The 17,402-nt window shown below is 47.1% G+C and overlaps 1 protein-coding gene across 4 annotated transcripts in view; it reads right to left on the bottom strand.

Annotated features, from left to right (window-relative positions):
* Arl3 (ARF like GTPase 3) overlaps window positions 1-17,402 on the bottom strand; it is a 57,767-nt gene continuing 40,365 nt past the window's right edge. For 2 of the 4 annotated variants that reach the window (XM_085694050.2, XM_087907833.1), the window contains exons 4-7: window positions 13,607-13,657; window positions 11,286-11,471; window positions 9,851-10,025; window positions 1-274 (exon numbers count right to left, since the gene is read on the bottom strand). In XM_085694050.2, the coding sequence (XP_085550176.2) occupies window positions 63-274; window positions 9,851-10,025; window positions 11,286-11,471; window positions 13,607-13,657 (624 nt within the window). In that variant the 3' untranslated portion in view covers window positions 1-62. The remainder of the gene's footprint in view (window positions 275-9,850; window positions 10,026-11,285; window positions 11,472-13,606; window positions 13,658-17,402) is intronic. The other 2 variants (XM_087907835.1, XM_087907834.1) reach the window with 2 other exon arrangements.

Raw genomic sequence — 17,402 nt, 5'->3', positions numbered from 1 at the left:
TTATGCAGAGGAAATAATATAATTCCTTTATTTGAAAAACGATACTGAACCTTGGAGATCAGTTAAAATTTACGGCTGGAGAGGGCTCTCCTGAAGCTGTCGTCCCCCTCCTCACACAACGGTGCCTGTGCACAGATGAAAAAGCACTGGGTCAGGAAACAGCAAACCAGTGCTTTCCAGGGCCGAGTTTGGCTCCCGCGGCTCTTGCGGCTCCACCGTCCCCACGCTACTTCTTCTTCGCGTTGACGTTTTTGCAGACCCAGTTCATGCCGTCCTTGGGGGGAGAGGGGCAGAGAGAGGCAGTGTTAGCGGCAAGAAAGATCCCAAGAGCTCAGGCTGGAGGGAACTGTGGCCACCTCCTCTAGGGAGTTCATTGCCCCAGAGGCCCACCTGGCTGACCAGGGCCGGTGGTGACCTCCTGGAAGGGCGGGGGGGGGGGGGGCGCTCTGAGCACAGGAGGGAGCCAGAGGGAGCCAGCAGCTGAACTTGAGATTCATTCTCAGGAACTCCCTCTGAAAAAATAAACACACCTGCCTGGTCCAGGGCTTGACTGTGGCGCTATCAGGAAGGATTCCAGCCATTTTTGGCTTTTTCTAACAGCTGACCTTTGCTAGGGCATTAATTCAATGAGCTACCCTTCTGGTGCCCCAGCGTGTTTACAGTGTGACAGTGTACACTTGGGTTAAATTAAATTTCATTTTGGAAAAACAACCCTCTGCAGTGGGTGTTACTCCACACACGCAGGGGCAATACACACTATGTCTGTAGAGAGGCTTAAAAGCAGCTTCTTGTTGCTTTAAGCCCTACTAGGACAGAGGGAAGGACAGAAGGTTCCCTTAAAGGCACAGTGACCTTGAAACTGTCCTCTTTAGAAGGCTGGAGAGGGACCGAGGTTAAAACACACACACGCTGCCTACAGCCACTTGGTAGGCAGCACAATTCCTCACAGATGCCAGGCCTGTCAGACATGACCTCCTTTTCAACCCCCTCTGGAGCATACCTGGACACGCACCCCTCCCCAGAAACTCCAGCCCTTCAGGCATGTGCAAACGCCCTCAGAAGCACAGACCAGAACTCAAGGTGGGTCCTGCAGGGCATCTTGCCCAGAGTCTGGGGTCTGGGTCTCACATACACATACGTGTGCTATCAAACACACACACACGACCACGTGACGCCCCACACTTCAAACCCCACGTTTCTGATGGCTGTGGATCTGGCTGCTGAACCAGAACAGCTAAGACAGCTTACAGCAGTGAATATCAGCGGACACCTTTGGCCCCAGGACATTAATCCCGTAAACAATACATCACTGCAAAACAACCAGCAGGTACCTTTCTTTCTCCTGGCTAATCTGCCCAGTCACCTGCATTTACAGTGATTAAAACTCCACCAGCTGCCATCAGGGCACTTGGGCAGGAGAACCTGAGGATCTGAGGGACATTGTGCTTTGCCAAGATGAGGCCTGGCCTTGGCAAAGAGCCTTCAGGTGGAGAGCACCTGGCTGCGGCTGGGCAGCGGAGGACAGGGCGAGGGGACCCCCAACGCACATCTGATTACTGGGTCAGCAGCACAACCCGAGAAACCGAGCAGTTTTAAAGCCGTTTTATGAAAAAAGAGTCATTTAAAGAGAGCATGTTTAATTTTAGTAGCTAATTGGTTTCTAGAAAAAAAAAATGATCACCTGCCAGGAGACAAAAAAGAATTTTACACAGACAGGAGGGATGAACAGACAACCATCTTCTCTTGCTCCACAGCTGAAGAACTCAGCACACAGGCAGCACAAACACCCAAGGTGCCTCTGTCTTCACGCTCTCCTTTCCACAGACACAGCGGCCGTCTGTCTCCACGCTCTCCTCTCCACAGACACAGCGGCCGTCTGTCTCCACGCTCTCCTCTCCACAGACACAGCGGCCGTCTGTCTCCACAGACACAGCGGTTTTTTACCAGAGCAGCTTCTCCAGGAAAGCAACTGTCCCCGCACAACGCCAATAGTGTTTTGTCTTTTTTCTTGGTTTATGACTGGTGAAGAAGGGGGTTCCTTTTATTATATCTCAACGAACATAAGGGTAGGGAAAGAGATAGGGAAAATATTTACTCAGCTGCAGACACTCAAAGCGGAAGGTGGAGGGAGCCATACTCTGTGGAGGGGGGAAAGGGGCTTAAAGGGCATGGCCTGCTGAGGGGTGCTGTCCTGCAGATGTCAGAATCTAGAGTGGAGGCCTGCCCAGCATGGTCTTGTCAACAGAGGGCGCTCAGAGGCCAGCACCCAAGGTTGCCCCCAGTCCCTGGTACTATCCTGGGGCAAAGCCCTGGGCCTCTGCAGGGCTTGGGGAGGCCCCTTTGAGTCCCAGCATTTGGGGGCTGAAGGGGAGGGGAATGAGGAAGGCCACAATTCTCTGTGACAATACCTCATAAATCAAGTAAGGGCAAGCTTTGTCAAGTAGCCCACTGGAAAGGAAAGATAATAGTGTTATCCAAAAACCAAGATGGAAGAGTCTAAGCAAGGGACTGGCAGGCTGTCTGGCTTAATATGGCCCATATTTAATTTATAGTCTTTAAAATTAATTCTCATAAGCACCCAGTGAATATATTATTGTTTCCATATTGCAAACAAGGAAATGAAGAATAGAATAATTCAGAGCAGAGGTGGGCCCTGAAATGCGCCTGTCTTCCCACTGAGGACCATACACCAGTCACCGCGTCTCTGGCTGAGGGTGGCGGGAGAAGAGTGCTGCATCTAATTTACAGAGCAACTGGGCAGCCTTGGAAGGCAGGCGGGCAAGGCCATTCCAATGGGTTCTTTTTCCTCATGGCTTCCTTCAGCTGAATACAGGGCAAAGACAGGAGAAACCCCTGTCAAGGAACTCTGCCTGCCTTGCCACAGCTCTAAAACAACCAGAATATTCCTAGTCTGCCAGAATCTAGGCCTGCAGAAGGCTGGACATTCGTGTCCAGTGGATATGGGAGCCTTCTGCTTCTATGTTTAAGAGAACGGTGGACTTCTCTGTGCTTAAGTGAATGGTGGGTTTAGCTTTTCTGAGAGGAGGTGATTGCTTACTTGAAGGAGGCGACTCTGCTGTCTCTGAAGAAGGAAATGAACTCATGGGTTTGTTTAAGGTTGAACCTTTCATTGTTGAAAACTGGTTTGACCAATTTCCTGCGCACTTGATCTTCACTATGGGAATGACTATCTTTGGTGTGAACAGTCTCCCCTTTCCTTTCCCGACCAATCTTGCTGAAACTGAATTTGAATTGATTAGTTTCAATTCAATAATAGAGACTAAAGAGAGACAGGGAACCTCAAACGCTGGTCTTTGTGTGACTTCCTGGAGAGGAAATACAAGTCTCTGTTGTCGCAGGAACATCCCCACAGTGCAGTGACCGTGGGTGGTGCAAGGCTGCCCTGCTATATGGTGGAAACCTACTAACCATCCTGTTCACACTAGTCAGTCCCAGATTCAAGGTGCACTGCCAGCCTGTGGGTGGGGCGGGGCTCTGGCTGCACCGTTCTTTTTGATTTGATCTCAGTTCGGTGCCATCATCGTTGGGTGGATGGAAGGGAGCAGTGGTGGCCATGGTTGGTTGGGCTGGATTTTAAAACTGGGCTGCCTATGTGGTCACTTCAGTAATTGCTTTAGGACGACAAGGCACTCAGACCCTGGCTGAGCCCTGCAGCCTGTCCCATTGTGCCTTTAGGCCCCTGGGGTCAAGGAGCAGCTGAATGCAGGCAGCACACATAAAATATTGCTTGCTGTTCAGTTTTCTGGTGACAAAGGGCAGTGCACCAGGGAGGGAGCAAGCAAATCACATGCCATAGGCTCACTCTTAGTTCATAGAGAGGGCTGCAGATATACAAGTCAGCACCTGTCAGCACCTGAGGTCCGACTGCTGGATATGTAGTCCATGCATGTCTGGAGGAAGTACCGACTGATCCCAGGCCTAGAAAGAAGGACTAGACATCATATTTTTAAATACTGAAAAAATTGGGGCTCGGGAGTGTAGCAGCTCCATTGCAGAATAAGGGCTTAGCAAAAACAAGATACTGGGTTCAACTTCTATTCCTGCAAAGAAAAAAAAAATCAAATTCTGTCAGCAGGCTAGGAAACACGCCCCTAGATCAAGGAAAAAGCAGCAGAGGCAGGAAGCACGGCCCGCACCTCCACGAGCCCACTGCTGACCCTCCTTAGGGACAGAGACGGTGAAGGCACCGTGACTGGTCATCCTTCCCGTTTGGAGAACGGAGGGAAGGAATCGGGGTGATCTAGAGGTGGTGGCCTGGAGAGCAACACCCACGGAACACTGCCCGTTCAAAGTCGTTGGTGCAGGCCGGGGACTGTAGTGACGCCGACCGCCAGCTTCAAACTGCTGACTTCTGCTTTAAATGGAAATCCCGAGCCAGAACAACCAGGCACACTGTGTGTCAGAAAAATGTCTCCAAACCCCTGAAACTACAGCAGCCATACAGACGTGCTCTGGGGAGGAGTCACGGCGGCAGGTGCAAGCAGGATGCTGCTTCTAGAACTTTGTTTTTGACCTAAGCCAGAGCTTTTGTAGGCCATTTCCTACTTAGAGGCTCATTCAGAAGAAAAAGGACAAGGGACCAAGTGCTAGATGGCAGATCCTGGGGGGGGGGGTGGGTGGGCCCTAGCAGACTGCCAAGCCTCCAGGGCATGAAGGGACATTTCCTCCTGATGAAGGGGACTGGCTGAGGGGTTTAGGTAACCCCTCCACATCCTCCTGATGAAGGGAACTGGCTGAGGGGTTTAGGTAACCCCTCTACATCCTCCTGATGAAGGGGTCTGGCTGAGGGGTTTAGGTAACCCCTCCACATCCTCCTGATGAAGGGGACTGGCTGAGGGGTTTAGGTAACCCCTCCACATCCTCCTGATGAAGGGGTCTGGCTGAGGGGTTTAGGTAACCCCTCCACATCCTCCTGATGAAGGGGTCTGGCTGAGGGGTTTAGGTAACTCCTCCACATCCTCCTGATGAAGGGGACTGGCTGAGGGGTTTAGGTAACCCCTCTACATCCTCCTGATGAAGGGGTCTGGCTGAGGGGTTTAGGTAACCCCTCCACATCCTCCTGATGAAGGGGACTGGCTGAGGGGTTTAGGTAACCCCTCCCACACATTTGTCACTTCTCCTTTTCTGCTTTGATGTAACCGGGTCCCTTCTGATCACTCCTCTGGACTACAGTCTTCTCAGCAAGGTGAAGTTGCCAAGATCGATGCTCTTCTCCAGGGTCTGGTGCCCTTCACCTATTCTCTGCTCATGAGAATTTCCCATGAAAACCCGCTTTAATCATGTGAAGGTTGGCCTCCTAGTGGCCATCAGTCAGACAAGGAAAGATCTGCTCTGGACTCTCTCGCGCTGTGTCCACTCTCAGCTGGGCACATGGTATTGTCTTGTAAAGATCACACAAGTGTGCCTGAGAATATCAGATACAAATTCCACCCAGGAATTTCAGCCCAGAATCACCAACTCCCACGGTCTCAGATCATGTGTTCAAACCACTTACCTAGTGACAGTAGTGTACCTGGCCTGCTTGGCCAGAGAGCATAGGGTACATCACCTGTCGGCCTGTGGCTGTTCTCTGGACTAGACCACTCGGGGGTCCTTGCTACTGGTTAGTATGGCACATTTCTAGAGCTGTTTTTGTTTGTAAATGTTTTAGCTTTTACTTATTCATTCATTCTTCTTTTTAATCTTTCTGGTTTTCTTTTTTATATAATTTATTTCTTTTTATTTTATGTGCATTGGTGTTTGCCTGCAAGTGTGTCTGTGTGAGGGTGTCAGATTTTGAAGTTACAGACAGTTGTAAATTTCCATATAGGTGCTGGGAATTGAACCCAAGTCCTCTGGAAGAGAAGCCAGTGCTCTTAAATGTGAGCCATCTCGCCAGCCCCTCATTCATCTATTCTTTCGGCTATTGTGTGTATGTGTTTGGATATAGTGGGGGTGGCCAGGCAAGCCGCGGCATGTGTATGGGGCACAGAGAACAACCCCGCTGGAGCTGGTTCTCTCACACCATGTAGGTTCCAGGGGCCGAGCTTGGGTCATCAGGTTTAGAGTAAGTGTGCTGAGCCTCTTGAAGGCCACCAGGTGTGTCTTGATTGATATCTGCACACATGCGCGCACACACACACACACACACACACACACACAGTGTTCAGACAGCGGATGCTTTTAGCACCCACAACTGTAACACAGATCCTGTGCCGTTCCTCTTTCCCTTTTGCAGACTTTCCTATGTTTCCTTTCTGGGCTGTCAAAGAGGTGGTACCAGATGTCAGCAGCTAGGCCACTCGGCAGTTTCTGGGGAGGCTCGGCGGGGTGAGAACAACATTGGAATTTAGGGAGTTTTTAGTCATTATGATACTGAATTCATATCTGAAAGTGAGCCCTAAATAGCTAAACCTTACAGTCATTTTCCTAGCAAAGTTCTTCATTTGTAGGGATATTCTAAGCCTTAATTAAGAGCCATGAAAGGCCTGTACTTTCGCCAGGCGATCCTGGAAGGGAATTATATTGAAGCGACTCTTTTAAAGGTAAAAACCAAGAAACTGGCTGAGTGCACAGGAGTGTAGGTCAGTGGCATCACCTGAGGGAGGAACATGGTCAATGCTGCCTGATAGTGACAAGCGCTTCTATAGAAGGTTCCATGACCTTTCTCTGGTCCCCAAAGGTTACCATGAAAGGACAATAGACATCAGATTCCCTTCTTAATTAACATTTTTATTAAATAACCCATTTCAAATAATGGTTAAATTCTCTAAATTTATATCATTCTATTAACCATAATCTAATCTCATTAACCTTGAAATCCCAGTCTTAACTATCCAATTCTGCACACCCTGGTACTATCTACAAACTAATTAAGTGACCTTCAAACTATTTGTCCTCTGTACAAAATCATTCTCTTTGCTCTCAGTTCTTTGCTGGATCTCTCTCTCTCATTCATATGATTTCATTTTGATTAATTAATATATTTATCTGTTGTGTGTAAGTCAGCGGATAACTTTTGGGAGTCAGTTCTCTGCTCTTGCCCTGTGGTACTGGGGATCGAACTCAGGTCATTCATCCGGTTAGGTGGCAATCACCTTTATCCACTGATCCGCCTTGCTGACCCTGGATCTCTCTTGATGTCACTTCCTGTGCTATGGCTGCTGCAGGTCTAACCTCGCTTTATTCAGACTGGCTTATTACTTACAGGTGCCCCTCACCACTCCCACCTGCACTGTCTAACTGCCTAGTAGGCTGCTGCCTTGGCCAAAGGGTTCTACAAAGGAGGCTGGGGATGGAGCTCACTGGAAGAGTCTTGCCTACCATGTTCACTGCTCTGAGTTTGGTTTCCAGCTTGGATGAAAGGAGAGAGGGAGAAAGGAAGGGAAGAGGCCCTGTAGGGGGCGCTGTGTACCTTGGTGATTACCCAGACAGGCCCTCCCTGGTTACCCTCAGGTTCTCAGGGTGTATGCCCTTGACTTCAGCGTCACTGTGCCGAGTAGTGACTCTAGATCATTTACTCTGGCTGCCCCTTTCCTATCCACAGCAGGCTGAAGAAACAAGTCTCACTAGTAACTCCAGCTTAGCTTTCCCATGCTTTCTCTACTCTGGCCAAGAGAGAGGTCACAGGACCATGAGCCCACATTCTGATGAACATGCAAGTACAACCCGCTTCCTCTCCTCAGCCCACCTGTACAGTTCCCAACACCTGGATGCCCCTGAGCATCTAACATCCGTGTTCGGAGCCATGCACAAGGGCAGAGTCCACATACTAGAATGCTTTATAACACGGGAAAGCTGGTCTGGGGCTGTAGTTCAGTAGGTAGAGTGCTTGCCCGCTATTCCCATGACCTGGGTTCCATCCTCAGGGATGGAAAAACAACAAGAAAGCTGCCATTTCCCAGTTTATGTCTCACCAAATGACCCTGTACACATGGGCACTTGTGGGCTTAGATCTTTTCCTTTTCCTTTTTATTTTTTGGGTATGTGTAGGACTAGATCTTTTCATATTTCTTTTCTTTCTTTTTTTTTTTTTTGTTTATTTTTCAAGACAGGGTTTCTCTCTGTAGCTTTGGAGCCTGTTCTGAAACTCACTCTGTAGACCAGGCTGGCCTTGAACTCACAGAGATTCGCCTGCCTCTGCCTCCCGAGTGTTGGAATTAAAGGTGTGCGCCATCACTGCCTGGCTAGATCTTTTCATTTTAAAGAGAGTTGTAATTGGACAAGGTTAAATAAGACTATCAGCATTTACCTACTACCAACATCCCATGGCATAGCATACTTGGACTGGGTTGTAAGTGACCCTGAAAAATGCAGTTAAATCAAAGGCCTGATAGACACGCTTGTCCATATAATGGCATATGTGGCAGCAGTTTCATAAGGAAGAATCTAGAAGAACAGTAGTTAGTCCCTTTGTAGAGTAGAACTTAGGAGAGAGAAAACAATTTTTTACTTGCCTTTGAGACAATCTCACATAGCCCAGGCTGGCTGAGGATGGTTTTGAACCTCTCTTCCCTCTTCACCCCCAAGGATGGCTTTGAACCCCTGCTCCTTCTTCACCCCCAGGAACTGGGAATGCAGGCTTGTACTGTCATGCCCACTTTCTCTGTGCATTTTTATGCTACTGAGATTAACCCAGAATCCTTTCCATACAAGACAACCATTCTACCACTGAGTCATGCCCTTAGCTCACCAACTTTATAAACTTTCATACATTTAAAAATAAGAGGAAAAATGCACGTTTGAGATAGGATCTTGTTGGGCTAGCCTAGAACTTCAGGGTATGGAGGAATCCACAATGCCCAGTGGAGCCAGAATCTAGGAAGAAATAAGATTTACAGTGGGGTATGGTGGTTCATCCTGCAATCTCAACCCTGGGTGCTGAGGGAAGAAGGTCAGGAGATCAGCCTCAGTTATGTAGAGAGTCTGAGGCCAGCATGGCTACAAAACACCCTATCTTGGGGCTGGAGAGAATTCTGTAGTTCGGGACACTGGCTGCTCTTCTAGAGGACTGGAGTTTCAGTCCCAGCACCTATGTGGTGGGTAGCTCATAACCAACTGTAACTCTAATCCCAAGGGACTCTGCAGCCTCTTCTGGCTTCCATACGCACAGCACTCATGAAGGTTGCACACACAAAACACCCATACTCATAAAATAAAATGACAATTGTTTTCTTCAAGACAGGGCTTTCTTTGTATAGTCCTGACTGTCCTGAAATCAGCTCTGTAGTCCAGGTTAGCCTTGAAATCACAGACATCTGGCTGCCTCTGTCTCTGGAGTGCTGGGATTAAAGGCGTGCGCCACCATTGACCAGCTTTAAATTTCTTTTTTTTTTTAAATTTATGAAAAGAGACCCTATCTCAAAACTCCAAAATACCAACTCTCCCAAACTTAAACCTCATAGACTACTCCAGAATACATTTTGAAGATTTAACTGTGGTAATCCCTGGGTTCTAAGGAACCCCAACATACATTCATGGAAAACTTTTGGGGTACAGGTATGAGCAGTCTGAGGAGGGGACACCTGTCTAGTGCTAAATGCACTCAACTCTAGAGGCCACACATAGAAGTCAGCCATGACTATTTTTGTTAACAAAGAAAAACAAAACAAAAACCAGGTAGCAAACATGTTAGGACTGACATAATTCTAGGATGTGGTTATTTGCGTGCGATAAAAGCAATCAGACCATCTAATGACAAACCAGTGTCAATGTCTGAGGGGAGGGGACATTAGAAAGGAAAAGCAAGTGGGAAGAGGCTGCGGGCAGTGGTCAAGAACCAAACTTCAGGTCTGCAACCCAACATGCCAAGCTGAGAGAACAGCAAACTGCCATGCTGTTATGGACCTACCATACGCCAAGGAGGGAAGACATGAGCCTAGAGCAGTCTGAACCAGTCCTCGCAGCACTGCTGAGCATCCTGCTAGACAGACCAGATGCTTGAACTTAGGAGTGTGGAGGAGTCTGGTCATCTGAAAGGGCTGACTACGGAGTGCCGCTGAGTTGAGCAGTTTGGTAGGAAGTCCCTGAGTTGGAAATGTGTGACTTATTCTTTTTGAGAATACAGCCTCTTGGATGACTGGGACAGGGCTGTGCTCTGCCCTAAATTAATATTAAACAAGAGGGTGGGGGCTGGAGAGATGGCTCAGAGGTTAAGAGCACCGGCAGCTCTTCCAGAGGTCCTGAGTTCAATTCCCAGCAACCACATGGTGGCTCACAACCATCTGTAATGAGGTCTGGTGCCCTCTTCTGGCATGCGGTTATACATGGAGACAGAATGTTGTATACATAATAAATAAATAAATCTTTAAAAAAAAAAAAAAAAAAAAAAAGAGGGTGTTCAATCTCCTGGTGTACAGTTCCTCAGTATAAAGCATAGGGCTTTGTGTCCATAGAAGCCTCCCAGTGGGAAATCAACACCAGGAGCTGGAAACAGACACCAAGCCCAGGGCAGGGGAGAGAACTAAGAATAAACAGAGGTATTTCAAGGCCAACGAGCATTTGTATGGTTGCGATGATAATCACTTTGGGAGTAGAAGCTTTTACCATCTATAATATTAGCACTGACACTGAATGCCAACACAATCGTCAAACATTTCCAGAGTCAGACCAATCTCCAAGTCACCTCTTGAGCCTTCCTCCAAGTGAGGAGAATATGCTGAAGGTTCCAAGGTTCCTTTGGAACACTTTATGGCACCTGGTTGGTTTCTGGTTTCTTTTTGCTTTCTCTCTCTCTCTTTCCTTTCTGGTTTTTCGAGACAGGGTTTCTCTGTATTGCTTTGGAGCCAATCCTGGAACTAGCTCTTGTAGACCAGGCTGGGCTCGAACTCACGGATTCACTTGCCTCTGCCTCCCGAGTGCTAGGATTAAAGGCATGTACCACCACTGCCTGGCATCTGGTTGGGTTCTAAGCAGCAAAGAACCAACCTCTTTCCATTGCCTTCACTTTCTAGAATGGTTCATCTGCCAATCAATGGCCATTTGCTCCAAATCTTTTTTCCTAGAGTAGTGGTTCTCACCCTTCCTGACGCTGCGACCCTTTAACACAGTCCCTCATGCTGTGCTGACCCCACATAAAATTACTTCGCTGCTACTGCACAGCTGTCATTTTGCTACTGTTATGAATCGTAATGTAAATATCTATGCTTCCTGATGGTCTTTGGGTGACCCCTGTGAAAGGGACCCACAGGTTGAGAACCATTGGTCTAGCTCAACCCTACCAGGGAGGCAGACTGCCTTAGTGAGTTGCCAGGTTGACAGGGAATGGACTCCTGCCAAGGTCTCACCTGGACGCCCTCGCCTGTGAGAGCTGAGCAGGACTGGATCTGCCAGACTCGGTCCCGGATGGTGTGGAGGTTCAGCCCTTCTGCAATTTCAGAGGCCGGGGCTGCTGTGAGCAGGTCCTGCTTGTTAGCAAAGATGAGCACTGGCACACAACTCAGCTTTTCCTCCTCCAGCAACTCTGTCAGCTCCTGGACCATTGGGGAGGAGAGAGGAGAGAAGCGCGAGAACTGGAGAATCGCGTGCATTTGGAATCATTAAGCAGTTAAGTTGATCAGCAGCAACTTTCAAGGCAGAGACTCTCAGGTGGTACCTGTGTAAGATTCCCTAGTAAATTTCTAGGGATGCTGATGACAGCATCTAGGAAGCTCTATTAACAGACTTCCCAGGTGGTTCTGTTGTAAGTGACTTATAGACCACACTGAGAAATACCCCTAGAGCCACTGGTCTTTTGCTTTTTATATATTTTTTTAAATTTTATTTTATATGCATTGATGTGAGGGTGTCAGATTCCCTGGAACCGAGCTACGGACAGGTGTGAGCTGCCATGTGGGTGCTGGGACTTGAACCCAGGTCCTCTGGAAGGGCAGCCAATGTTCTCTCCAGCCCCTTGAGAGGCACCGTTTAAGGAAGAACATAGACAGTGGTTAGAGATCTCAGACTTATTCAAGATAACCACCTACAGGTGTCTTTTTCATTTTTCCTCTGGTGTTGGGGATTGAACCAAGGGCCTTATATATCCTAAGCAGGTGTCCCTCACTGGGTTAGACCCACACCCCCACAATAACTTAATGTGTGTACACACATGTATGCACAGAAATGAAAATGGCAGAGATCACTGTGTCCATTCATCTCTGTCTCCTAAACATGCACCCAAACATCAACAGTCATCAAACACACATCCTGAAAGAACTGGAAGAGACCAGACCTTCCCTGGGCCTCTAGGTCACAGGCAGAACTCCAAACTGCAAGTTAATTCTGTCTGTGGTAAGGAGTACATACACTTACCTAAAGGACAGGCTCTGCCTCTTTCCCTCTAAGCTCATCTTTTAGTTACTTTAAACATTCAGCTTAAAAAAAAAACAACAAAACTGGAAAGCTGCAGGCATAGTGGCACACACTTTTGATCCCAGCACTCAGGAGGCAGAGGCAGGTGGATCTTTGTGAGTTTGAGGCCAGCCTGGTCTACACAGTGAGCTCCAGGACAGCTGGGGCTACATAGTGAGACCCTATGTCCAAAAAACAAAAACAAAGAGACAAAAAAACTAGCCAGCTCAAGAGGCAGCTAGTTCCCAGGACACCCTGCCCCAAGCTCAAGTACAGCACTGGCTCACCGCAGCGATGACCCAGAAACCACTGGGGCACAGAAGGCAGCTGTGATGTCTCCAGGAGACTCCTCAACCCACTTTCCAAGAAAAAGGAATAGAAGTATGGCGATTTCTGCCTTTGAAAACGAGTCAAAATTTCTGCACTAGGACCCAAACATGCCCTAGAGATTCCCTTCACCCTTGCTGCTCCTGCTGGGGACCTCACTCTGGTCTCAATGGGCAGGCCCCCTGCTGCTCTGCCTATGACTATGGACAGAAACAATTCCATCTAACCATGTTGACATGCACCCTGCATGTCATGAAGTCATGCTTAAATTCAAGGCTGGCCTTGTCTCCTTGCTTGAAATGAGTAGCTTAGTTTTAGCCTGTATCTTTCTTCTCATCCTGCTGAATTTGCTGAAGTTACTCTCGGCCAATTAAGTATTGAAAAGTGTAAATAGAAAAGCTAATTGTGATGTTCGTGAGTTTGTTTCCACAAGGTCTGGGGAAAAACACAGAAGGACTTTGGGGTGTGATGTGAAGTTCCATTTGGGCATATATATTCGCATATACATGCAACATATAGATTTAAAGATTTAGTCATTCATTAATTCATTTATTTATTATGTATACAGTGTTGTGTCTGCATATATGCCTGTATGCCAGAAGAGGGCATCAGATTCCACTATGGATGGTTGTGAGCCCCCATGTGGTTGCTGGGAATTGAACTCAGGACCTCTAGAAGAGGAGTCAGTGCTCTTAACCTCTGAGCCATCTCCCCAGAGCCCATCTGCTTATATCTTATATAGTAAATTTGATTAAACTAAAAGGCTTCCATCAAAAGATAGAGTAAAAGACTCGAAACTAATTTCTTTGTGGACAGCTGGTATTTCTGCCTTCTTGACAGAAGGAGCCTCTTCCTTGAACTGGAACAAAAGCCCCTTTCCCTCACACACACTTCAGGTAGATTAATGAATACCTGGTGTTTTGGGAATGAACTGCACATAAGAATCATTTACCTGACCCGTCTCTTCAAATCTTTTTCTGTCTGCACTGTCAATTACATAGATCTGCAAAGGAAAACAAGAAAGTCACTTCAATAAACAGACACAGGGGAGGGAACAGAAGGTCTTCAGAGCTCAGATTAAGCCAACACATAGATACGACCTGGCAATTCTCAGCTCATCTGTGGAAGCAAAGAAAGCTGATGAATTAACTAAGGATGCCCGGAAAACACATGCAGGGGAGCTCCTACGCCAAGGAGGGTAAAATAAGAGCATTCAGTGGCCTCTGGCCTTTTTCTAGTGAGGCCTCCTAGTTCACCAGCTCTTCCTACAGTTCCATGAGACAGACTCACGACTTTCCGATCTCGCACATAAGAAACATGAAGTCTAAACAATAACCTGCCCAAGTTACACCCAGTCTGAGACAAAGCAGGATTCGAACTCAAACACACTAGACAATGAACTCCACAGCTGCTCTCTACCGTGTCTCCAGGCCACCCCATGTCCTCAGATCAGAATAGGATGGTGGGAGGGACCAAAGGGGATGGTCGGTGTTTGGAGGCATCTGCAGTCCTATACTCCTGGGACGTCATTTCTCTGAAGTATCAGCATCTTCTATGCTGACTCTGGGGTCAAGACAAGACACTTCTCTCCTGTCTCTTTCATTACTTCCTTCCCAGGTTGCTGAGAGGTCAAGATTGAAGACCAGAAATAGATGGGCAAGCTATGCTGGAAGATAATGTTGTTTGTGTTTGTTTCCAGGCAGGGTCTCACGTAGTCCATGATGTCCTTGAACTGGCTATGTACTCGAGGAGGACCCTGAAATTTCGATCCTGTCTGACTTGCTGTGTACAGGTGTGTTTTATGGAATCCTGGAGATTGAACTCAGGGCCTCACATGAATGCTAGGCAGCTTCTTTACTACCTCAACTACATTTCCAGCAGAGAGAAAATCTGACTCATTGTAATTTATAAATTTGAAGCTTCCTCCTCAATCCATTATTTTAAGTTAGTACATAAGTAAATGTATAACAATAAGGAAAGCAAAGTTTAAAAGAAAGAGTGAAAAAAATTACCCATAATCACAGCTTCCAACCACATCAGCTATTTAAATTTCCTAAAGAAGGCTCTGCCCAGCCAGAGGCAGTGACACGTTTGTAATCTCAGCATTTGAGAGGCTGAGGCAGGAGGATGGTTATGAGAATGGGGCTGGGCTAGGCTAATTTAGTTTCTTTCTTTCTTTCTTTCTTTATTTTTATGGTTTTCTAAGACAAGGTTTCTCTACATAACAGTCCTGGCTGTCCTGGAATTCACTTTGTAGTCCAGGCTAGCCTCAAACTCACTGAGATCCACCTGCCTTTCCCTCCCAAGTGCTGAGATTAAGGGCATGTACCACCACCACCTGGCTAGTCTAGGTTAATTGCAAATTTACTCTGTAGTGAGACACTGTCTTGAAGAAAAAAGTTTTCCTAATTCTCCATATGCAAATTAAAAAATTAGAAATAAATTTTGTACTTCTAAAACATTTTATTTACTTTATATGTATGAGTGTTTTGTTTGCATGCGTGTCTATGCATCTTATGTGTACCTAATAACCTAATACCCAGACCCAGAAGAAGGTGATGGATTGCCTAGGATTGGAGTTATAGTTGTGAGCTGAGGCAGTGGTGGCGCACAACTTTAATCCCAGCACTCGGGAGGCAGAGGCAGGAGGATCTCTGTGAGTATGAGGCCAGCCTGGTCTACAAGAGCTAGTTCCTGGACAGGCTCCAAAGCTACAGAAAAACCTTGTCTCAAAAAACAAACAAACAAACAAACAAAAAACCCCAAAAACAAAACAAAACAAAAAAACCCTCCCTCTGAAAATGGTTGTGAGCCACCATGTGTCTGCTGGGAATTGAACTCAGGACCTCTGGAAGAGCAGCCAGTGCTCTTAACCTCTGAGCCATCTCTCCAGCCCCCACCTGTTCTCTTTTGGAAAAGAAAACTATCAGTTTTTGCATAATGTTCTTTCATTTAGTCACTAGTGCTCACTACCACAGCAAATCCAAGCTTACATTTTCTTTCAGGAACGGCCTGTGTGTCCACTTGAGAATCGTGTGGCTGGGGTGGGGGTGGAAACGGATGGGATTCAATATTCCTGTGGGATCTGCACCGACCCAGCACTCGTCCACGATCAGCGGACTGTGCACACGCCACAGACACCCTACAAGAAGTCCCTATGCAAAGCACATGTGGCACATGCGTTATTTTTGCTTATTTATTTTTTAAAATGAAATTTAAATTTATTTAGCTATGTATGTTGGAGGCTCAGGATTTGTTGTCTCTCTGTGTAGTTCCAGCTTTCCCGGCACTCACTCTGTAGACCAGGCTGGCTTCAAACTCAGAGACATCTGCCCGCCTCTGCCTCCTGGGTGCTGGGATTAAAAGTGTGCAATACCAGGTACCACCAGGCTTTTTTTTTTAACTAAAAAAATTTTACTCATGTGTATGTGTGTGTCTGTAGGCCTGTGTATGGGTTACCGAGGAGGCCATAGGTGTCATATCCCCTGGAGCTTGAGTTTAGGGCAGCTGATGAGTCTGTTACGTGGGTGCCGGGAATTGAGCTCAGGTCCTTCAGGAAGAATAATATATGCTCTTGACCCTGGGGCCACCTCTCCAGCCTGGACTCCTGCATACTATAAACACAGGTTTAGAAAGAATAAATGTGATGGGAGGGCCTAAATATGATTCCATTAGAATTATCTGCAAGACTAAAGTTTAATTAGGACAATCATAACTGGTGCCATAGGTCAGACCAGGAAGGAAGGAAAGCCAGGTGATTGCTGGGAGGGTGCTCTGGAGTCAGACAGCAGCCTGAAGGGTGTGTGCAGGTCACTGAACAAAACACAAATTACAAAGTAGGGGGAAGGTGTGTATGTAGGGCCAAGGCTGGGAATAAAGCTGAGGTCATTCAGTATCATGAGGAGGAAAAAGTGGAGCCTGCATGACAGAGTTGGGGTTCCACTTGACAGAGGGAGAAAGGGAGCTCACAGGTGTGCCATGGCAGGCTTGTACCCAACAAATAAAAGCAAGGAGTGGAAGGTGTTAAAGAGTTACCACCCAAACCCCAGTGAGTCCAGGGGCTGGGCCCCAAGACCAGCTCCACTCACCAGGGATTTGCCATTCTTTACTGGACATTGCATTCCACTTAATGCTTTTTTATAACAGGTTCCAAAGAACGGCTCTAACTACACACCAGTTCTTTCTTGTATTTAGCTTTGGTCTGTATAGAATTTGAACATGGCTGAAAAAAGAAATCCTAAGACCAAGTCTAGATAGCAACTACCATGCTTCTTCAGAGTCACTGGAAAAAAAAACAAGGGGCAGAAAACTGGCCTCCAAGACCCTCCCTCCCAAGTGTGCTTCCTGCCGGCCCCTGCATGCAGGGTCCGCTTCCTTTGGGAACTCTTTGTCTGCTCAGTGCGTGGGTATGTTCCTGTGAAGTCACACAATAGTTCTTGTTCTTTCTGACTTTGAAAATTTTTTGTTTTAATTCAAAACAAAGTGATCATTAATAAACTTTTTATTCTGGCCTCTAGCAAGGAAGTATCAGAGAAAGTTAAGTACTTATACTTCTGACTTTAAAATGATAGAGACCTTCAAATGGTAAGTCATAAAAGCTATCCGCAGCAAGGCTATAGTCCCCAGCACCTGGGAGGAGGCTGAAGCAATGGTAGCTCACAGGTGCTCTGATTCATTTGTTTTTGGTAGTGGGAGGACCCAGAAAAGGTTCCCTTTCAAAGCTAGAGCAACTTTGGCCCTAACTTTGA

Source organism: Myodes glareolus, chromosome 7, assembly GCF_982192425.1.
Source record: "Myodes glareolus chromosome 7, mMyoGla1.1, whole genome shotgun sequence".
In the NCBI taxonomy this organism is placed as follows: Eukaryota; Metazoa; Chordata; class Mammalia; order Rodentia; family Cricetidae; genus Myodes; species Myodes glareolus.
Note: the sequence above shows the minus strand (reverse complement) of the source record. Positions and strands in the feature narration are given on the sequence as shown.